Raw genomic sequence first — 24,526 nt, 5'->3', positions numbered from 1 at the left:
ATCATCAAAACTGTAAAAAAAAACATTGAAAATTAAGGTGCAATGAAACACGCGCAAAAAGAAAAAAATAAAAGACAGGAACGGAAATGGTTTCTTAAGAGAGGGAAAAGAAAAATAAAACAAATAAAATACAACCCTTGGAAGGATTAGAAGGGAAAGTAAGCTCGAATTAAATCGAATTATATTTGAGGAAAAGAAAAAAAGAAAGAAAGAAAGAAAGAAAGAATTGTAATACAATACCAGGTGGTGAAAAATTCTGTGCTTCTAACGTGAAACGAAGAATCGCGGTATTACTTTGAGAAATCGGTAATCGGGGGGTGGGGGTTGGGGGGAGGGTTTAGAAGGGTGGAGTGGGGTTTCTTTTGGAATCGAATACGACACTACACTATTAGGTGGAGCCATCCGCATCCGGGTGGGTCATTAAGAAACTCTGAATTTTTCTCTTATGTTAGAGAGAGAGAGAGAGAAGAAACCCTTTGTGAAATTTCTTACCGCCGCCACAATGGAAATAAAATCGGTATAATCTACTCTATTTACAAATTAAAATATCCGATTTCAAAATATTCCACCGCCTTATTTTATCAATATTGGCCCGGGTCCATATACTCAAGAGACCCGTCGTCGTTGGCTCCTATTTTTCTTCTTTCTTTCTTTCTTTCTTTTTCTTTTTTTTTCTTGTTTGCTCGCTTGATTAGATGCTTCCTGAGCTTTGTTTTTTTTTCTTCTTCTTTTTCCTTTAGAGGGTTGCTGTTTTATTGGGCTTGGGATTTTTTTCTTTTAGAAATGTTGGGGGACAGTGTGTTCTAAATAATTATGATTAAATAATATTTGATATAAGGGGATTGTATTTAAAGTGATTTTGTTGTCGTTCGAGAATGGCTACTGTTTATTGGTACAAAAATATTTGTAGAACTATGTTGAGATAGTGTTATAAATAATTCATTACTAGGATTGTAACTTTCTATTTTATTCTATCTGTTATACGTTTATTAATGTTTCTTTCTTTTCGGGGAAGTGTTGTTTAATTGATTTGCAAAAATTCTGCGATAATTCTCATACAATTCTTCTTTTTTTATAAATATCGATCAAAAGTGCGTCGAAAAATATTCAATTTAAAACTAACATTCCAAACACGAATAAAATATATCGATAGAAGTTTTTGGAATCGTTGAATGGTTAGTATTTTTAAGAATTTGAGAATTCGTTTCAATATGCAGTCACGAAACGAAAGGAGAGGAGAGGAAACCAAAAAAATAAAGGGTTGACGAATGTATCGGTTGATTGAGACGATTTGTGAAAAAGGAAACGTTACTTTTTAACCCTTTCCGTCTTTTTTCGTTGCTAAAAAAAAAAAAAAAGAAAAAAAATACAAGGAAAGAAAAGAAAATAAAAGAAAAGTCTGTCCAGCGTGGATGCAACACGAAATTTGAGGAAGAGAACGTCGTAAGTCAACTTTTTTTATTTCTACCAAAAACTAACAAACAATGGTTGCACGTTTTATATTGCACGTAATATATCTTTATAAAGAATTTTGTTAACAACAAAAAAATGTATTCTATATGATACGCATGCCACAATTAAAACGCGCATGCACTCAAGGGGTGTCCTTTTTAACGGATTTAAAAATGTTCCATAAAAAGGGCTGTTACTTTCGAGCTTTTCCGTCATCCTTTTGCTTTTTATTTGTCCCTGACACTGACCGAATAAAAAAAAAGAAAAAAAGTATCAACGACAAAGAAAAAGAGAGGGCGGATTAGTGAAATTTGTAACAAAAGGATGAAATGACTTTTTAACGGTGATATGAAAAATAAAAAAGGAGCACGCTGTCTTTTTTCTTTCTAAAATGATCAAAATAAATAATGTTGTCCAAGCGATTGGAGAAGAAAAGGAAACGGAGAAGAAAAAAACAAATTGATCCTTGAACTCTTTGACTTTGATTTGTTGCCGTAAATTTTATTTTTTTCTTGTTATTAAAAAAAGGGGTAAATAAAAGGTAACAGAGGATAAGGAAGAGGAAGAAAGAAAACAAACTAGAATGGTTAGAATAGTAAAGAAAAGGGTTGTATTTTTTTAAGAAAAATATATATTGGTTGCAACAATTCCAGTAATAGCAGTAAAAATGTTCTTTTCAATCCTTTAACCCTTTTCCTCTTAGCATTCTCTACTAGCAGGGATATGGATTAGGAGAAAAGAAAGTTAATGGGAATAAAAAAGGAAAAAATATGTATGTATACAAGTTTTCTAACCCTTTCCTATTATTCTTAAAAAAGAGTTAGAAAAATGTGTAAAGAATGAAATCAAAGATGAATCAGATGAAAGAAGCTCAACGAAAGTATGTTCAAACTTAGTCCTTAGAAAAAAAACAGGAAGTAGAAAGGAGAAAAAAAAATTGTATTAAAAAACTAGAACAAAAAATATCACGGAAGAGAAAGTAAAAGAAGAAGAAGAAGAAGAAGAAGAAAGGGTCGACTAAGGGGACGAAGGGGGAGAGGGAGAGTCAAAAGTTTGAGATAATAAATTTTCACTTATTAAGAACAAAAAGATTGTTAAAATTTTCGCGTAAATGATAGCAATCGTCTCTCTCTCTCACACTCCCGCAAAAATTCTTCTCATCTTCTTCTTCTCGTGGTTCCCATCATCTTCTTCTACAATTTACTCGTCATTCCGTAGGAATAAAGGCGAGGAAAATAAATCCGAGACGAAACAACGACGTTGCAGAAATACTAGAATGAAAAGGGACAGAGACAGAGAGAGAGAGAGACAGAGAGAGAGAGAGAGACAGGGTTCTCGTTAAGAGGGGCCCCGAAGGCTCTAATTAAAATAACAAACGGAAAATCCGCGAGACGAGTTTCCACCAGCAGTAGCAACACCACCACCACCACCACCACCACCACCACCACCTCCAACAGAACCAGTACCAGCACCAGCACCAGCAACACACCAATAATAACACAGGAACCCACCACTGGGTAGAGAAATTTGCTGACTTTATATAACTATGGTTGAACCCTTTCTATCTTTCTCTAACCAACACCTACACATACACAGATTTATACATATATATATATATATATAGAGAGAGAGAGAGAAACAACTTTGTACCTTTCTCGAGGGAGGATTACGCAAACCGGCAACAACATTTCTCAGCATTATGCTTCTGTGTATAAATGTTTCCATATTATATCGCAACGTTGCTGCGTTGTGCACCCAACGCCAGCCATATTGTCAGGGAAGTGAGAGAGATAGATCGTCTATCTATGTGTGTGTGTATCTATGCGTGAATATTTCTAATAGGACAAAGATAGATAGATAATATCGCAACTTGCTGGTGCATCCGCACCCAATGCCACATTACCAGGCTGAAATATTATCTTTGCGAGAGTAAACGTATATCGTATGTATCTGTGTGGGTGTTTGCAATTTAACAAAAAGATAGATACAGATAGATAGATAATATCGCAACTTGCCGCTGCTTCGTACTCAATGCAGCATTAACAGGGTGAGCTATTATTTATGTGTGTGTGTGTGATAGATAGATAGATAGATAAATATAGGATGGAAAATACGCGCGCCTGTGCAAAAGTGAGAAAGACGTAAACCGCAAAGAGGGGCTTGGCGTTTCCATCGAAAAGGGAGGGAGGGGGGTGGTTGGTTCAGGATTCTCGTTACACCGGTTGGCTGCTGGAATCGTGTTAGATGTTGGAGTGGGCTGAGTTTTACGCTTGGAATAAATTCCCCTCCCAATACCCCTCGCCCTATAATTCACCTACGCAACACATTTACACATACATATATAGAATCGAGCTCACAGTCAACCAAACTCGACTCGACTCCGACTCGACGCCGTGTTTTTCGCCGATTGAATCAATTAAAGTGGAAAAAGTCCTGGGGTAAAATATTCGAGACGTGTCCTTCTCATCGTACACCACACCACTCCAACACATTCAACATACGTGTACGTGTATTCCCTACTCGAATTCGTCCTCTCCTTTCCTACCCCCTTAATCCTCGCCACCACCACCACCACCACCACCACCACCACTACCAGCATCGCCACCCACCCCAGACTCAACCCCCACTTTCCTTCCATCGATATACCACGATCTAGTTTTGTGTTCTTTTTTTCAGTTTTTTTTCAGGGTGGGTTGGTACTTTTATAACTGATCGTCGAACAATTTTTTCTCTCTCTCTCTCTCTTTCTCTTCAATTTATCGATGAGAACCAAGCATGGGTTGTACTTATCAAAAAAAATCTTCCTCGTTTGTTAGCTTTCCTTTTTTTTTTCTTTTCCATATGCAGTTTTAGTGCTTTTTTCTTTTTTCCGTCACTGCAATAGTTTCACTATCGAGTGGTAGGATTTGTCCGAAATACTTTGTTAAGAATTTATTAAATGTAATCAATGAATGCACGGACGAATTATTTGCATTGAAATGAATTGAAATTAATTGAGTTTAACCTTCTCATTGATATTACAAGAAGAGTAAGAGAATGTTAGTATTAAAGAAGATTACAAAAAAGAAGAAAAAAATGGCTTCCTCGAGTCACGAGAGAACCACGAACGATATCGTATGAACGGCAAGTGGGGTATCCTATGGTATACTATGGTGTGCTTGTGCAAGGAAGAAACGTTTCGAGTTTACACGGTTAATGCGATTCGGTTAATAACGGGGGAAAATAAAATACAAAATATTCATAATGAGAAGTAGGAAGGAAGGAAGAAGAAAAGGGTTGGGTAGGGGAATGGAAAGTAGTGGGGGTAAAGTAAAGGTAAAAGTATGGAAACTGTGTACGAACGGCATGTCTTAGATTCGAAAAGAACAGCACAAGTGTCAGGCAACAGGATTTAATCTCTTAATTACCAGAGGATACGCTTGCTTACTTGTTTGGTTGGTCGGTTGGTTGCATTTTGCATTCGTGGTGGGTGAAGTAAAGTCGAACGCAAGGATTAGTTGTAACACTACTCTATTAAGCTCGCCATCCGGCTTGTTTGTTAAATAATATCATCGCTACCCGGATAAAGTTTAGCAGAAGTAACTACCAGTAATAATCGTCTCTCTTATAATAACTCTGTGTTCCACTATACAACACGTTGAAGGATTCGCGATCATATTTCGCATATCAAGTTATTTTATTATTTTCTTTCTCTATGGTAGATTACATTTCTATAGTTTATTTATAACGTATAAATTATGGATGAAATTTTTCGTTTGTATATTCATCGAATTATGATAAAACTTGTTGGAATATTTGTATTAGATTGGAAAGTGTCAGGGTTTAAAGAAATTCGAAAAGAGATTGACGTGTAACTCCTTGTCGTTAAAATTGTTCTATGTTGCAATTAGCTGACACATTTTGCGAACGAGTACTACGGAAAGACCGATTCAGCGGATATCGGGAAACGAACGAGGAATTCCTAATTGACAGGTTTCCTCGTATCTCATACAATTCAGTGGATTCCTAACAGTTCCGAGAACGATCGACCCAAAACTGAACGAATTAATATAATTGGGGACACCTGGAAGGATTGTTTTCTAATCCTTTTTGGTATTCGAACAAAATTCATTTTTCATTTTATTCGACGAGACAAACGCAACGCGTTGTACAAATAATATAATATGTTTCCTAATTAGAAAAGAAAAAAAACACAGTTATTAATTATAATAAGATTATTATATGTAGAGAAAATAAGATTTACTTTTGTGTTTTTTATTGATCAGATCTAGAAAAAAATCATTCTTTTATACTTTTGTTCCGAATAAACGCGTTCCCAACGATTAAACCCACCACTAGTTTCGTATTTATTTGCACGGGAAATATCGCGGCGGGTGCAACAACGCACAAACATGCATACACATGGACATACGTGAGTAGTATCCATTGAATATCGCGCTGCGTGCATGCTGAGCTATTCAATTTCCTTGATTATTGTCACGAGAGTTTGACTATGTTTATTATGCGATGCGTGTACTTGCCCTCATGTATCGACGAGAGATGACGCGAAAAAAAGGGAGAAAAGGGAGGAAAAAAAAAAAGAAAAAGGGGGATTTGATAAAGAAAAAAAAAACACGACAACAACTTTTCTTATACTGGGTGCTCTCGTGTACGAGAACAAATATTATTTTCCAAATTGTTTAAGGTTTTGCATTTTGTAATTAAAGCTTATTCGCGTTCGTTGTTTTATCAGGGGGGAGGGGGAAGAAAAAACGAACGAGTTCTATTTTGCTAAGAATTTCAAAAGTGTCACAACGGGTTAAAAAGAAAAGAAAAGAAAAAGAAAAAGAAAAATGACTTACATTTTGACAACTATACACAGGCAAGATTTTACACGAGGATCACACTCGGGGAACAACGAAACATTTCTTTTCTTCTCTTTGGAATATCTCTCACTGGGTCATCCAATTTTATTATAGAACATTGACAAAAGGTGATCATAGTTCTCGAAAATAAACGCAAGAAAAATATACGACGACTCCATGGTTTTACAATTTTGTTGTTGCCACAATAGTGTTGGCTTCTTTCAAACGATTTGCTCTTCCTGTTCTCCTCGTGATTTATCAAATTTATAGTAGAGAATTCTAGGATTGGTTTAAAAGTGAAAGTATGCCTAAACTTTCGTATTTTCTTTTCTAGTCCGTGGGAAAATGTTGGAAGCTTTTGATACGACGAATCTATAAACGACAATTATCATCTATTCATACGAATTTAAATATTTGGGTTAACCATTATTATTATACATATTGTTACGTAAAAGGATACCAATGCGAATTTATGCATAATCGTCAAATTTTTCATTTTATTTATCAATTCGACTAGGAATAATCAAAGATGGTGGTGGTACCTTACGAATCTATTTAAAAGGAAGCCACTGTTATGACGTAGAACGGATAAGAAAAGGGTTAACTTCCTGTTCTCGAGAACGTAGACGATCTTTTATGGTATCTTTGATATTCCACTATGGGATCTATGCATATGTAAAGAATTTCTTCTGAAAGGCTTCCCCCATTCTCCGCCATTGTTAAACGGGGGTGGTGGCGAGGGTGGTCGGTGTCTTAAGAGGTTGCGACCAATTGTGGGAGGGAATCTAACGCAGGGGGAACGGGTTAATAACGAATAAAAAGGGCTTCACCTTAGTCTAGTATGTCTGTTTTATGTAACTGAGTTTTATGCCAACTCGCACCTCCCCCCCTCCCCCGTTGGCATCATTCAAGATCATCCTCTCTCTGTTTTATATAAATTCTTAACTTGATTAAATACGCGTGGCACATGTGAGGTATCCTGCCTAAAACTATTAGGCCAATTCGCGACGTTTAATCCAAGTCCTTGAATATAATTTAGATATTTGTATTCGCGTTTAAGAAAATTTTCTAAGACGATTGATACGATATTTCTAATCTAACGATCAATAATCTATCATAAATGCGTAATATTGTAATATTTGTAGTCAGGTAAAAATGTAAGAAGAAAATAATATATTTAAAGCACGCGCCTGAATTTTTCTAACAAGTTGGACAATGTATAGAAAAGATGAAACCACGGGAGATGTTTGGATCGTTTTTCTTAAAAGGACACCCTCCGCCATTTTTCAAGCCAGCGGGGCTCGAGACTCGTCGACGCGAGGACGACGAAGGAAGAGAAACTTTGTTAGTCTCGTGAAAGAAGAATCGACGAAGGTTGGAAACATATTTGCTTGCATGTTCGTTTGATCCATGACGTTTTACTGTTGCTGGTGCTGTTTAGTTGATCAACCCTGGGATCAACCCTGGGATCAACAGGGGGTGTTCTGGACACACGCGCGATAGTACTCCTGGCGCGAGCCCTACAACCCCTCATCATACTTAGACCCTTTTAGTATAATAAAACCTTCTTTATAGAGTTTACCCTTTACACTGTTGCACAACATACCAGTCCGATCTTTTCTCGGTTTTTTAGTCATCCATAGTCCATTTTATTTTTACACTGCTTGTATTACTGTTGCTTGAAAATAAGAGGGGGCTCGTATATTTGTCAAAGTGTTTTGGAATATTAAATCATACTTTTTTTTCCAGGCCATGATTTTTTTTTAAGACTAAATTTGACGATTATTAATCTCGGTATATTTGAATCGTTCTGCAACTTTGAAACAATTTCAACAATTTATTTCGATTATTTTTGTAGGATCGGAATCAGGATTTGAACCTAGAAACGTTGGGACGAAATTTTAAAAGCTAAAGTTTGACGTTCAAAATATTGTTAAAATCTGGTAAAGACAGCCCTTGGCCAATGATTTACGAGATTGGAACAAACCAAACATACGATTTCTACGACAAAAAATCTTATGGAAAGTTCTATGGAAACTCCTGGTGTTACTTCTATTCTATTATTTTTTTTTCTTTTTTATTTTCTCTCTCTCTCTCTCTCTCTCTCTTGAACATTTGATTCCTAAGTTTCTTTTCCACCATGCATTTTACGAGTCGTTTAAAACTGACACGATTTTTTCGGTGAGAACGAATTCTCGCTTACCTTCCCGATATATTTCTTAATCTTTCACATTTGAGAACAACGAACGATTTATTTATTTCGATATTACGATTTGGATTATTAGATTAAATTAATGTGTGTTATTTAAGAATTCCTCCTAGGATTGCGAATTGTTTATTTACTGTATTTAATATCGAAGAAGGTTGTAGAAATGATCGAACAATGTCGAAACTGTGTTTAACCGAACGGTTTAAATATTAATCGATATTCCATAATATTTATCGAGTTCGTATTAGTCGAGTTCGTATTAGTCGAGTTCGCGACACAGTCAGACCCTAACGTATCTCACGTTATAGAAAGCAGTTTTAAAAAAAAAAAAGATCTCAAAAATGGAGTCCACCGAGTTATCGACAATTTCAAAGACGATTTTCAAGAAACATTCGTTTCAAATAGAAGCAAATTATATCTTACACGTTTTGTGTCGAGTTTTAGGGGACAACGCGATTAGATTATTGAATTACAGATACAAACAATGCAACATAGAATATTCAACGTTGAGTAATCTTTATCTATGTACTTTTAAATTTGATAACAAACGTTGGGGAAGCTACGAATACCATGGCGAATTTATCGTTAAAGCCGAACCAAGTGGCAGACCAATGGCGTTGCAAATTTATAAACAGGAAAAATTATTCGAAACCGAAATGTTCATGTATTTGATAGCATTGGAAAAGATTTATCGTTTGACTCATATAAGATTCGGACCGAAATTGATTTATTGTTCTAACAATACCAAAACATTGATAATGGATAGTTTAAATTTTCACGGGTATCGTATGATGGATCGTCGGAAAGCTTTGCCCAAGGATTATTGCAATTTAGTTATAAGGAAATTAGCCATTTTTCACGCCGCATCCGTGGCCGTTTGCGAAAAGGTAATTCGAGTTATTATCGAACTGTTGTATTATTAACTCGTATGAATTCATTTGATATTTGGCGTAAGCACTTGTCCTTAACGTTCGATGTAAACATCGATTACTAATCTCGATACACGCTTCGTCGAATTTATTTTCTAGAATCCGGAATGGCCTACCATGTTGCACGGTGGAATACTCGCCAATGCTTCGGACAGTTTTTTAAGATTATGCGAAAACAGCATATACAATATAAGTCGTGAGATACGTACATGGGGTCAAGAATATTCCGTTACGGCTGATAAAATAGAAAAATTTGTCGGTCAAATAAGAACGAAAGGGAAGCAAATTTTCGATTACGATTTCGACGAATTTTGCGTTATCAATCATGGCGATTTGTGTACGAATAATATCATGTTCTATCATGGCTTCAGAGAAGATCTACCCTGCGACGTTTTATTCGTATGACTCTTTTTTTCTCTTTTTCTTTTTTCCAAAGATTCTTTCTTTCATCGATATTAATTTTGGATTATTCGATTGTAGGTAGATTTTCAAAGATCCTGTTACACCTCACCGGTCATAGATTTGATTCACTTTTTCAACACCTCTCTGGAAATAAATTTCAAGTACAAGAGGGAGTATCATTTTTTGTCGCAGTATTTAAACGTACTTACATACGCCATGGCGGCTTTTCGTTGCAATACCAGACCACCGACATTGGCCGAAATAGAAAAGGCTATGAAAAAAAGGCGACTTTACATAATTATAGTTGGATTGGTGTTGTATCCGCGTATGGTGGTCAGGCGTAAGAATCGTGAGAGTTTGGAACACGTGTTGGGTACTTTAAATGGTGATACCGAATTGGACGTTTTCAAAGAACCACTCGCAGTCGAATCTATTCGTACGTTTATCAAATTTATGGAACTTAAAGGTATTTTTGATTGATTCGTTATCATCATAATTCATCCGAGAAATCAGGTAATTCGTTCGTACCGAGAGAATTATATAAATATAGATTTTTTTGAATGCAACTAAAGCACGGATATGATCTATACGAATTCTTAAATATATTTAAACGAAAAGAAAATCGTTTAAGACATTTTACGATCGTAACTGTCTCTCCCATTAATTATTATCTTTAACAATAAAACAGAACATTACTGTGCGATATTTTGATATTTGAAAAGTCGAACAAGAAGGTATATTCATTCACGTGACAATACGAGTTTAGGACAGAGTAGAGAAAGGAAAACACGAGATGACATTTTTACGAGAAAACCAAGATCATTGGGGGAATCATTTAAAGATCTAACAAAGATAAAGGTTGGCAGAAAAAGAAGAAGAAGAAGAAGAAGAGGAACATGGTCGAAATGGTAAAAGACGCGTAAACGAAGGCGCATACAATTACGTTAACCGACCGGTAGCAATTGATTTATTATAGAGAGAGAGAGATCGCTGGTCAAAATGTATTTCTCTTCTACGAAAAACTAGATTTTGTAACCTAGATCTGCGTAGAATGAAATTGTTGTGGCAAGTGACTCCTCGGTAGGAGGGTTACCCATCCCCATATACCCTAAACGTCAAAAAATACCTAACGGATGAAGTTAACTTTTTAACCGATGGAAAAACGACACTGAAACCCAAACGTAAGATCTTAGATTTCGATCTTTCGAGGGAAAAACTTACCATTCGTTCTACGACCATTAAATTCTTCTTCTTCATTTCTTTTCTTTTCTCTTTTCACCATCGACCAACAGGATGACGCCAAGAAGAAGAGGAAGAAGCCGGGGGAGGGTGGGGTGGGGTGGTGGTGGTGGTTGGTTTTCCCCCATACCATTTCACGTTTCTTCCATTGACTATTTTATTTCTTTTTATACGCACGATCATCTGTTTTCTCGAACGTGAACGTTAAAGGAGTTAGCCAATGGGACGACTGGCTACTACCGGTGTCAGAAAATATTCACTAAATCACGTTAATGCAACACAATAGGTGAATCTGCTTCTCTGCACGAGATTACTGTCTAAATAACGAAATGGTAAAGGAACGGGGGTGGGAATGAGAACGAACACTTCGTGAGGAAGAGAGAGAGGGGGGGGGTGGGAACGGTGCGACGGTAGACTCGAACAATCGAATAACAATCGAATACTAATCGAATGCTATTGCGACCTATTGCCATAAGCGTGCACCTAAACTGATCGAACGAGCGAATAAAAAAAAGGAAAGGAAAGAAAAGGTCAAATGAATTCGCTCGTTCGTGTGGACAATTGTGGAACGGAATGGGTAGTATTGTTAAGAATATTTAGGTCATCGAGTTGCTCTCGTCATTGTGTTGAAAATTCCGGTAGCTCCTAGACCCATTTGTCACGAATGAAGTGCACCAGAATGGGACAACCAAAAAGTAGCGAGTTAGGCGAGGGTGGGTGAAAGAGGAGAAGAAGAAGGAACGACGGGAGAGGGTTTGTTCTTTCCATATTTTATCCCACCTTTCAAATATTTCCCTTTTCCTTCTTCTTCTCTTATTCTTTTTTTTCCTTTCTTGATATTCGATAATATATTAGGCTTTTAAATGCATAATCGCGTGTTGGTTTGGTTAAATCGTTTTTGACTCGGATTTATTTTCTTCGTTAATTGGATATTTTTCTCGTTGTTTTATTAATTTATTTTATTATATTTTTTTGTTTTGTGAAAAATATCGTGGTATTTATTGTACCTCGGTATTTAATTTTAGATAATTATTTTACGGTATGTACGAGTCATTTTTCTTTTATATGTATTATAAAAAGAAAGAAAATCTTTGATAACAGTATATCAAGGAAAACATTGAATTTGAATAATTATAAATATATTAACAAATCTTGTATATATATATGCATTTTCGTTGTTAGATACTGCATAAACGTATTTTTATGCAGCAAAGGGGATAAAAAAGGGACAACTTTTGAAGAGAAAGAGAAAAAGGAAAAAAGAAAAAAGATTTCTCAAGATTGTTATTCTCAAGATTGTTAAGGGGGGTGTTACGAGGTAAAAAATTAATCCTACGATTTTTCATATCTTAGAAACTTTGAATATTTCCGACTAAACTTATCCGTCAACGTCCTACGCGACGAATGACGTTCTTTTGTGGTTCAAATTCAAAAGACGATGGATAAATTTGGAAGTACAGAATTTTCTTAAATGATTCGTATATACATGTATATATATATGTGTGTTGATTAATATGCTTAACTAATCGTTTCGAAGATGTGTTGAATATCACACACACATATATATATATATATACGTTTATATTTCATTTCCTTTCCTTTCTCTCCTTTCTTTTTTCTTCTTCTCCTTTTTATTCTTCTTTTCAAAAGAAAAGGTTCTTAACGTCAGGATGGTCAAAATGGTTTGACATTATTGGAGTACGAGTTGCGAGGTTTAGGGTTAAAAGGAAAAATAAATAAATGCGATCGAGAAAATACTTTTAAAGATTAAATACATTGTTACTATATGCTGTAAGACGTTTTAAAAAATTCGTAGAAAACATTTATGTGTTATTATTATTAATAATATTGGTTTTAAATTATAACGTTACAATTTTTGTATTTTTTTGAATGTTTATGCAACTGCGACAGCGATGATTTCGAGGATAAAATTTTCCTGTAATATAAGTAAAGTGCATTAGGGTATGAAAAAGAAATGGTTAATCGATCGATGCAAGTGTCTAATGTCGTTTAAAAGTTCGAAGAATATAATCTACGAATCGTCTTCCTCGAAATCTAGCGTTGAACTGTGTCATTGTTCTCTATCAAAATTCTTTTATTAAATATTGTTTATATTATGCCCTTCCGAACGTTGCGCACGTGTACGAAGGAAATAATTCATCCGATCGATTAAATTTTCAATGTTTTTTTGTTGTAATAAAGCGTTGTCATTGTATTCCAATTGAAAGATTAATTATTATTATCATTTGTAGAATTTGTAATACGTTTTTTAATATAACATTTAATGTTTCAAATACCATCCGCGAAATATTAAAGTTTATTTAAATTGAATACATATCCATTTAATCAAATTCTACGTTTGAAAATCCTGTCAGAGATAACGAATCCTCAATCGAAATTATATTATATCGAAGGGTGATTTTTGGGGAAGGAATAATAAATGGTATTTAAGATCAATGAGGTAAAGGTAAAGAGGTGTTTATAGTGATTTGCGTTTATGGTGTTTGGAATTCAGTAGCTTCGGGGTAGAGTTTTCGATAGTAGGGATCCCACGACCACCCGAACGAAGACCCGCATCTTGACATCCGCCGGTAGCTATTTAGCAATAATTTACTCCTGTCTATACACACATACGTTACACCAATACACGCACAAATATATATATATATATATACCGAGATATAGTATATACAAAAGAGTGAATGTAAGCCGATGAAATTCAACGTCAAAATGAAAGAACCATAGAGTCAGTGATATTTAAACGTGGAATCTTTCTCAATCCCACGGGTATATTGTTATTTAATGATAATATTCACACACACACATATATATATATATATATATATAGACGCGCGCGCACGAGTAAGTTAGGGTTGTAATAAAAGAAAAAAAATAAAAGGAAAAAAAGAAATCGCGGAGAGAAAATTCCCTCAGTTGACGTAAATATACCCGTATGTTTCACCATGGGAATTATTCATTATTCGAAAAGAGTGGGGATAATACTACCACGAGTACTATATACCTCCTTCGTTTCCCCCTTCCCCGGCTTTCTTTTTTGGAATGATTTTCATTCGCTTTTTATTATTCTATACAAAAATAAGATTAATATTATTTCTTATTACGTAATACAAATTTGAATTGAAATTTGTCCATTTCGTTGAATTGCTAAGAAAAAAAATGTTTCCACAAACGAATATATTTAATTTAACGCGAATTTATTTATAAATCATTATTATATTGCATAAGAAAATGATTTGAAAGAGGAGGAAATAAAATCAAATGAAATATCGCAAAGGTATACACACGTAGGAATGAATTCGTAAGAGTTTATGAAGATTGTATTATATATGAGAGATCATGGAAGCCAAACGCGATTATAATCGACAATACGATACAAAGACTGGTGTTATAGGGTTCATGTAAACGTATTGAATCAGGCACGTGTCCTGTCGTTCGTTCGATAACTGATATAGTTGTATCATTGCACGCCACGTGACGTTGCACGTTAACAAACTCGTATTATATATCTTCCCTTTCCCTTCCCTGCCCTGCCCTGCCCTTCTTCTCTTTCAAAACCCAAAGCCAACTATTTTCATTGATATCTATTTATCTATCAGTACTAACTCCGATGAAGATAGTTTCCAATATATTTTGTTCTAATCTCTCCGAAGAATTTCATTTTTTGTGAAATATTTTCTCTTTATTATTAACAAACGTTTATCATTAGTTTCATTGGTATTGGAAATGATCGAATTATTAATCGTGTTAGGTATATTTGTTATTCGATAATTGGATCGCGAGTTAGAAATTGAAGAAAAAGAAAAGAAAAGAAAATGTCGATACCCCCATTTAAAGACAGTCTGGTGATTCAAGATCGTCCAGCAATCGAATATTCCATTAGAAGTTGTCAAAGTTGATCAATGTTGGACAAGTTTCTATACTTTCTCACGAATAAATCCCTTGGGAATATATTTCACGCGGTATACTTTTTCAACGTTTCCAGTTTCCGCGTTACCGAGAAAACGGTTCAAAGAAAAGATAGGATAAAGGTAAAGGGGAAGAAAAAACACGGTAGAAAATAAGAAACAGAAACAGAAGTAGAGGTAGAAGTAGAAGTAGAAGTAGATGAAGGAAATGAAAAAGCGTAGAGAGAGAGATAGAGAAAATATCAAATAAAATAAAACATAGATGGAAACTGGTCATCCGAGATCTACTACAACGAACGAGAGTGTCCAACGTGTACCATAATAGTGTCAATTTATTTTCTTTTCTCATTTTATTTCACTCCCCGTTCCCTGTTTGTTTCTCGGGAAGAGCTTTTATTTGCAGCACACGCAAGTAACAGCGCACCGGTAAGATAAAGGGATGTTGGATACAAAAGTGGATGGATGGACCGTTTGCACACGTACACGTATACTTGGGAATATATAAAACGATGTGTTTTTGATGTCAGCCTTCTTCTTCTTCTTCTTCTCTTTTAGTTGGAAGAAAAATAACGTAAAAAGAATTTTTACCGAGAAGAAGAAGGAGAAGGAGAAGAACGGTAACAAGCAGGAAAGAAAAAAGAAAAGGAGAGAAAAAACAAAGGGAAAAGAAGAAAACGAAGGGTCGAAATCGAAATACTCGGTCGTCTGCTACCGGTCTTTTTTTTTTTAACCAATAAATTATCCTACATACTCGTTTGAACTGTTTCAACCATTTTGTTTTAGTCGGAATAATGGAACGAAGGAGAACAAAATAAAATGGAAAGTAAAATAAGTCGAAAGGTTGCGTTGAACAATAGAAAGAAGAATGACGAATAACGATCTCATTCGGAAGTAAAGAAGTGTTTCATGTATATGTGTGCATGCGTGTGTGCGTGCGTGTAACAGAGTAGAAATAGTAGTTTCGGATGCCGCAAAGAGACAAATCATTTGGTACAGCAATCTCTGCAAACGCACACTAACTCCCTCGTGTCAAAAAGATGGAAAAAGATAGATGGCGGTGGGAAGGGAAGGGAAGGAAGGGTCCTAGGTCCTGTACGCGACATTTCACGCACGTGCGTAAAGTTACATGTGTATCGAGTGCAATCGGAGCCTCTCGAATCCCACCGCCAGCACCGCCACCCCCCGAAACCCCTACAAACAAGGGTGAGAACACGGCAAACTTAGGAAACGTGACATCCGGGCGGCTTTCGACTCGACGATTTTTCTCCGCTAACTTTTTTTCTTTTTTTTATCTTCACCTTCGCCTCGATATATATATAACTATCCTTTATTTTATTTTTTCTTTTGGAATATTAATACGTCATTTATTTATCCTAATAATTGGTAGAAAAGTATGGGCGGTATTATATTTGTTTTTTGTTCGTTAACCCTTTCGAAGCGTGGATCGAAGAAGAAAAAAATGAGGAACACTGGTAGGGAATAAATCAAAATAAAAGGAAGGAAGAAGGATAGATAGATAGATAGATGGGTTAGCGTTGGACGTGTCCACATGTCCGACGTGGACGTCGACGATGTCATTAAACTCCTCGTTAAACTCCTGGACCAGAGAGTCCCGGACTCCGAACCAACTCGAAACGTCTGCCACTAAAATGAGAGAAACAACGGAGATAGAGAAAGCTAGAGAAGTCTCCGTCTATGGGGGTCTCCGAGTTAGGGGGATGACGCGGGTGGATTTGGGAAAGGAACTTGGGCGAGGAATCGAGGTGGGGCTTGGGGGCAGGGAGGAGGGAGGAAAACGGGACGATACTACTACAGGTACAGGTATAACGTATACTAACTACTGGACTCTATACCGAGACCTTATATACGGGTTCGGGTTCGTGATTGGTTACATTACCGATATGCGCGTCTCTCCTGTCAACCCCGGGGGTTGCTGGTGCTGTTACAGCAATCGTGGTGAAACCTGGATACCTCCGTCATCTCCCTCAACTGACGAAAACAACCGGTGAATTGTCCCTGGGGACAGGGGCCAGGGGGGCCGCTAGTACTATAGTTTTTTTCTTTTTTTTCTTTTTTTCTTTTAGATTGGAAAAGAAACATCTACGTTAATATTTCTAAAATAAATTTTTGAACAAGAATACATTATGGCAATTTTATAAGACGATTTGTACGCATCATTTGTAACATTGCAAACGTTCCGATTGGAGATCTACGCTCGATCGAAATCCGTCATTCGTACCATTCGCACGTTTACCCAGGGATGACGTAAGGGATGACACGAGACCATCCCGTTGGTTGATGAAGGTTTTAGCGAACGTGCAAATCGTGAAGGAGGATAGCACGACACGTGACCCGCCACCGGTATCCCGCAGTTAAAACAGTACAAAAAAAAAACATTGGAAGAAGCAACGAAAAGGGGGCGAGGGAGGGGGTGGCTCTTGAGGGTTGGGGGTTGGGGTTACAGAACAGAGACACGCGACTGTTTCTACGGTCTCTCTTACAAATAGGTGGATACTAGTCGAGTGACGCGATGAGAAACACGTGTATTCGCTACACGTATACTTTCACACACACACACACAGACACTTTTACATACAGACACATATGAATGTAGATAGAGTGAGAATCAATGATGCATGTGTATATCCCCGTCGAAGTCGTTAGCATCAACCAAAGGAGCCCGTTATTTTTGCATTAAATTTACCCCCTCCAATCCCTTGCCCTTCCCCTTTCCCCAATTCTAACACCCTCCTCGTAATTCATTTCTCATTTGTTTTGTACTTTTTCTTTTCGTTACGGTTAAACGAGCAAACTGTTAATCGTTCGCGTTAATTGTTCCGTAAAAAAATGTTTCGAGTTGGTCGTCTCTCGCGAGAGTCGTTTTTATTTCATTTTTATATTTCTAAGAAAGAATTATTACGTTTTGATAAATTACGTTTATCTTTTTATTTCATTTTTACGATCATTTTTACTCGCGCGAGTTGTTCTACAAAGTTACAAGTTGTTTTAACGAGGGGGGCGGAGTCATCGTTTTTTAATTTGTAATTTAATCTCCGATTAATTGGATTTTCTTGTTATTTTCCGTATGCGGGAGCGCGGGTCTTAAGAAGGGCGACCAGTAAACGCGTTTTTTAATTTTCGTATTGCCCGAATGTAATAATTCCGACACTGCTAAAAAAAAAAGGAAAATATGAAATCCGTCGAAGAAGGAGGAATAAAAAAACAGAAAATATTGGAAGTGGTCATCGTCCAACGAACGACGTGTTAATCTCAACAAAATTTTACGACCTATTTTCAAACGAGAAGCTCTAACTTTTTATCGTAGAAGTAGAAGTAGAAGAAGAAGGAATTTTTTTGTTTGAAAATAAAAATAAAAGTCGAGGATATAGAATTACTCGTGTGAGAAGGAAGGAAGGAAGGAAGGAAGGATCGTGCACGAACGTTTCTTTCCTCGTTATCGTTATCCCCCGAAAAAACAGGAAATCGATAGTAAAAATTTGATCCGTCGATGATCTTTACTCATATTTTCTTCAAAGGTTCGGGCTAATGAAGCCCGCATATTTCTCAATAATAATAAAATAAGAGGGGAAAAAAAACGCATCCGTTAAAAAATATCGGAATATAAGTATTGATTCCCCGTTTAAACGTAATAATGGTGTAGAAATCGCAGGTGTAGACAATTTAATTGGGTTTTTCCTCTTTAAAAAGGGATCTGAAACGAGATGAACGTTGTAATAAATAATAGTCATCAAAAGGAGGGGGCGTATTTGTATGGAAGGTGCGAACTAGTATTACAATGATCGAGAAGAGGAAAAATAATAAAACGAAAAAATAAAATGAAAAAGGAAAGGCATGGTAGGTGGACCGAGAAAGAAAAAAAAAAAAATCAAATAACGTAGGTTTTGGTAAAAGCGATATCATTGTACCGGTTATAAAAACTTGCTTAGGGTCTTTCAACGAGATTCATAATAAGTAACACGACGGATCTTTTACATCCTGGCTTCTCCTTCTTCTTTTTCTTTTTCTTCGCGTTCACCTGCCCGCGGCAATAACAAGGACCCTCATCGGGAAAATGCTGGATCCTTTAACAAACTTTTCATCGTACAATCCTGTACAAATTTATACCAGATCGAAGAATAAAACGCGGCTTTTCGGGATTTTCGATCTTTTCGGCGTTTCGGAAGATATTATTATTCGTACGTGACTTTGCAATAACACCTCACCCCCCTATAGATCTGTATTTTTTATTCGTCGATTTGTCGTTCCCTATGACTCGCGAAAACAATTGTTATTTTTATTTTGTACGATATGAAATATTCTTGAAAAGTTCCGAACCATTGGGTAGAAAATTTGTCTTGCCAATCTTACACAATTGGTCAAATATTCGTGAATTTGCTAATAAAAAAATGCGTGCACGAGGATCGATAGATTTCCGGTGTTAAAACCTAGCGAATTCGGGAGAGAACGTAGGAAATGTATTTTTATTTCTTTTTCATCTGTTTTTCTTTTTTTAGAAAGGCTACAGGGGGTCTTAGGTATTTGGTAGATTGGTTCACGCGTATATATATATTCGTTTATACTTTGTGAAAACGTCCACACGGTGTTAGGCGTCGTCTGGGACACGCGACGAGGCTTACAACACCCTCGCACAATGCGAAAGTTTCGACCTCGTTAAGGGGATCAGCTGCGACCTATTGTACCCGCTAACAAGCACTAAATAGACCAAACGATACAGATAAAGAAACTTATGTTGAAGGAAAAACGCAAGGAAGGACTGACAACAACAACAACAAGGAGAAGAAGAAGAAGAAGAAAGAGAGAGAGAGAAAGAAAAAGCAAATAAAAAAATCAAATATCCGAAAAGTGTATCAACAAATGAAAGACTCGTGCCGCAAAAAGAGAAAGAAAACAGAAAGGAAAGAAAGAAACGAGCAAAAGCCCAAAAGCAAAACTCGATTGTGTCGTAGGTGCGCGCACTCTTCTCGATGCAACCTATCCTTCGAATACGAGATAAAGAAACCACGAGAGAGAGAGAGAGAGAGAGAGGGATGGAGACAAAAAAAAAAGATATATTCTGTCAGTCGAAGAAAAAAGCTACGGGGTGTCTTCGTAACGGGGTATACAACGTGAACGCGTTGAACTACGACTGCAGGGTAGAGAAAACAGGGCCTAGAATTGTTGGTAATAGAACGTTAACGTTAACAGGGCGGTTTCCAGTAGGAGTAACGAGCTAAAGAATAAGGTGAAATAGTATTTGAGGGTTGCAAACGGGGGGGAGAGTGTTATTAACTCGTCCAACAGATGTCTCACCGCGTGAATCTGGATTTATAAATACCTAATGGGGTAGAGGAGGCGAGGGGAAACCCCTTTTCTCTATCTTCGATACTTTTACTTATTCTAGCAATCCAATTGCCGAACAAACCCTCCCTTTCCTCCCACCCTTTCCGTAGAATACACAAACGATATTTATTCGATGCACGCGTAATTATGTCCAAGCATTTTCCAAGGCTTGGTGTTTATCACACCGATCCTGGAATATTCCAACGATACGTACCATTTTCCCCGATAATGATCGCATCCAACAAACGACCGAGAGAGGGTGGGTGGGGTCCACCCTCTCTCTCTCTCTCTCGGTAATTGACCCCTGTGGGCTCGGAGTGGATCGTTCAATTTCTCTCTCTATCTCTCACTCGAATTTGATTTCCTTTTTTTCCTCTTGTTTTTTTTGCGTTGATTATTGTAACGAGAATTGTTATCGGTTCGATTACAATTTTCGGTAGAATATTATTTCGAAATTCTATATACGAATATATATTTGAAAAATATATAGTTTCACGCGGTTAAAATTTTAAGAATTAGTTTTTAATTAGTTCTTTGTGGTTGTTGTTGTTGTTGTTGTATTTTTTTTCTTTTTTGATTGGACACCAGCCGTGAATGTGAACGATTCCTTATGGCAATTACGTAGGCCTCGGAAGAATGATGTGCTTTTGCCAAAAAGTTTGGTTTCGTGTTTTAACGTCGTCTCCGACGTTTCACTGACATTGTATAAACTAATTAGCAGGGCACGCGGTTATTTTCGGAAAGGTTTACGATCAATGGTATGCTTGGACCATTTCAAATAACGTTAATAGTTATTAATAGGTATTTAAGATAATGATTTAGGATTCCTTTTACAATGATCTTTGTTTCTCTAAATATGTTGATTTCTTTGTTCAACTAATTGTTTGACCATTTGTCTATGACAGATGCACGCGTCCACGTTGTCCGGTTGTAGAAAAAACAATAAAGGAAAACTATTGAAATAAAACAAAAGATTTTGAACAATCGGAGGACACCGAAATATATCAATCCTATTTTTTGGTCCTATTTTTTGGTCTTATTTTTTAAGAAAATTCAACAAATCTATGAAGAGTCCAATGGGAAGAAAAAAGTATTTTTCTTCGATTTGGATAACGGAACAGGAAAGTATAAGAATAAAGAAAGTAGAGAAATGGGAGAAAGAAAAGGAAAAAGAATGGAAAAAGAAAAAAAACCTTCGGTTAGCGGTTCATTGCCAAGGACTAAGGTTGACAACTGTCTTGTAAAAAATACGTTTTGTAATTTATGGTATCCTGTTGCGAGGTACGCTCATATACCTCGAAATTTCGCGTAAGTATTTGTTCCTTGAACTAGCGTGACTATTTTCCAAGGAAAATCCCTTTTTTTACAAATGACCAATAATACTTTAACTCATATTCATCCTCGTAGAGTATTGTCGGTTTCTTTCGGAATCCTCTGCGGGATAGAAATAGGATATAAACGATTATAAATGCTTTTTCAAACGCTCGTGTTATACTATTTTATTGTCAACCTAATCGATTATCAAACGCCTATCATCTCTGCGTGCTTTTACATCTAACTTTGCTCTGATTCATTTTATATATAAGTATACAAAATTACGTTATAGAATAAACTAATGATAAGAAAAAAAGAAAAATATATAAAATGATTAAACCCGTTCCTTTCTAATCCTTTTTTAACAACCGGAACCCATATATATATATATAACTATAGTCTTCCTACCACGTCTTAGATTTCGTCTGACGACAAATCCTAGTAGTTAGGAAACGAAACTAGGTTCGTGCGTTAGCTGTTACAGTTTTAAAATTTTCTATTGCATCCCTAGGGTCGTGACACGAGCCACCTTGCACTGGTGTTGAATAGTTAGACTTCTCAAAAGACAGATAGAGAAAGCAGAGGGGGGAAGGGACTGGGGGGGTGGAGGTGGAGGAGAAAGAGGAGGCTTATTTACAACTAACATCCTCCTGGTAACGTTAGAATCGTACATCAAGTGGGATCATAGTATAGGAAATGAAATCTTTTCGTTTGAAAATAGAGAGAGAGAGAGAGAGAGAGAGGGGAGGGAGAGGAGGAGAGGAGGAAAAAAGAAATGCAATGCCATTGACAAATGGTATCGTTGAAAGTTATTCTCCAAAAGGGATTGCATTAACTGTACGAAAGTTGATTCCTAAAAATAAATCAATAAACACAATTTATATATATATATGTATAATATATTTTTTTTTCTAGTAATTTGACCGCACGTATGAGTAGTTTTTTATTTTTTGTTTCTTCAAATAATTTACAATAACTTCGCGAAAATTTGTATTCGTATTGGATGTTAAAAATAATATTAAAAAAAAGAAAAATGTATCTTTTATCGTAAACTAAAATCCGCATGGTTTGCAAATATAATTTTTATTGGAAGACATATAAAATGAATCAAGATCTCATTGGAGTGTACTTTTTATCAATGAATTAAAGTTTAAAATGGCGAAGGGATAAGTTAGCGTGTAATACCGGACACGGGTAGCATGCGACTAACAACGTACCAATATCAATTCTAACTTGAAAACCTCCTAGAAACTTGAATAGGAGTCTCGAGACAGTACTGCGACGCGTCAGTTTCTTTTTCTTCCTTACATGTATTTTTTTTTCATTTTTTTTTGCCCTCTGTCGCTGCATGATGTCGTTGATCTTTTTTTTACGATAACCGATCCGAAACGTGAACAAGCAAGGCTCGTGCTACCTTAGAACCTTATATAAATATAACATAACACGACACAACCATAACTGCGACCGACCGACCGACCGATCCTACGAGAACCATTCCCAATACCGTTCGGAATAGAATAATAAAAGGCCAAGCAGAAAACTAGAAAAGATGAAGAAGAAGAAGAGGAAGGATGGAATAGGAGAATAAGGGAAACGAAGAGGGGGGAGGGAAGGTAGCAAAATTCCTCCCCTTGGATCATTTCTTTTCTTTTAATCGTTTGAAAAAACACCGCCAAAAATCTCAATCTTTCTATTACCTGTTTTTTTTTCTATAAAGTAAAGTTTGCCAATTTTAGGAAATGTATTATTCTAAATGAAAAAAAATAATTCAAATGAAATTATGTCACGGATTACCTGTACGCATGCTCTCGCTCTTATAAATATAACAATAAATAAAATGAAATAATTCTCTTAACATAAACTAAATCTTTTTTTGAATAATCCTTTTCTCGTTTTCTATCGTCGGAGATTAAAGGGATATAATGATAAAGAAAAAAAGCAAGAAAAGTTTATTGAGAAACGAGAAGAGTAAAGGCTGGTACTCGTCAGAGACGTTAGAACTGGCCGATTAGAAATGCAAGAAGATTCCAAGAAGAACAAGAAGAAGAAGAAGAAGAAGAAGAGGAAGAAGAGGAACGGATGAATTTTCGTCGGCACAAATAAGAAAGAAAGAAAGATAGAAGGATAGAAGTTAAGTGAAGAGTAGAGACTCGTGTAATACGAATGTACGTGTCTTCTTGCTATACCCCAAAGATCCGAGGAGATAAACAAACTCCTTCAGGGGGCAGCTTTCGGGTCTTTGATGGCCCAGCTCGTTGATTAATTCCAGTACGCGTGAAGATTTGCTGGTAGTCGCCGATAACCGGCTGGGAAACAGCCGGGATACCAAATAAATTCTCCGAGATATACTAAAACTCAACTTTACTTTATTCTACGCGTTCGAAAAGTTAACGCTTATTTGAATAATTACGAATATCGATTGATCGATCGATCATTCGATTCGATAATCGATCGAGTAATTTTAAATCATTTCTTTCAGTAAAAATGCTTATTAATTCTCAAGCAAATAGAATTAATTATTATTTTTACATTTAAATGAATTAAAATTTTAGATCGATTGGAATGAAATTAAAATGAAAATATACTAAATATATATATATATAAAAAAAGGATGAATTTAGATGATGAAAAAAGAGAGAGAGAGAGAGAGAGGTGGGCAAAAAACAGAACAAGCAGAGCTTCCTCTTAGTCTCGCCACTGAGTAAACACCGAGTGGACGTTTAGTTAGTTTACACTTTGTTTTAGAGATGTTAGCCAAACACGCGGATTCCTCTTTGAAGATCACCGCCACCACCATCGCCACCACCACCACCACCACAACCACAACCAGTACCAGTACCATCGGAACGGCAACAGCAACAGCAACAGTAG

General features: G+C 36.3%; 1 protein-coding gene across 1 annotated transcript; it reads left to right on the top strand.

The window, feature by feature from the left end:
- Positions 1-8,846: 8,846 nt before the first annotated feature.
- On the top strand, positions 8,847-24,526 carry LOC122513217. The gene is made up of 5 exons (XM_043629481.1): positions 8,847-9,392; positions 9,534-9,833; positions 9,915-10,302; positions 14,488-14,494; positions 24,436-24,526. The coding sequence occupies exons 1-5, from the start codon at positions 8,847-8,849 to the stop codon at positions 24,524-24,526; spliced, it is 1,332 nt and encodes a 443-aa protein (XP_043485416.1).

Source organism: Polistes fuscatus, unplaced genomic scaffold (genome assembly GCF_010416935.1).
Source record: "Polistes fuscatus isolate 324 unplaced genomic scaffold, CU_Pfus_HIC Scaffold12, whole genome shotgun sequence".
Classification (NCBI taxonomy): domain Eukaryota; kingdom Metazoa; phylum Arthropoda; class Insecta; order Hymenoptera; family Vespidae; genus Polistes; species Polistes fuscatus.
This window is presented reverse-complemented; position numbering and strand designations above follow the sequence as displayed.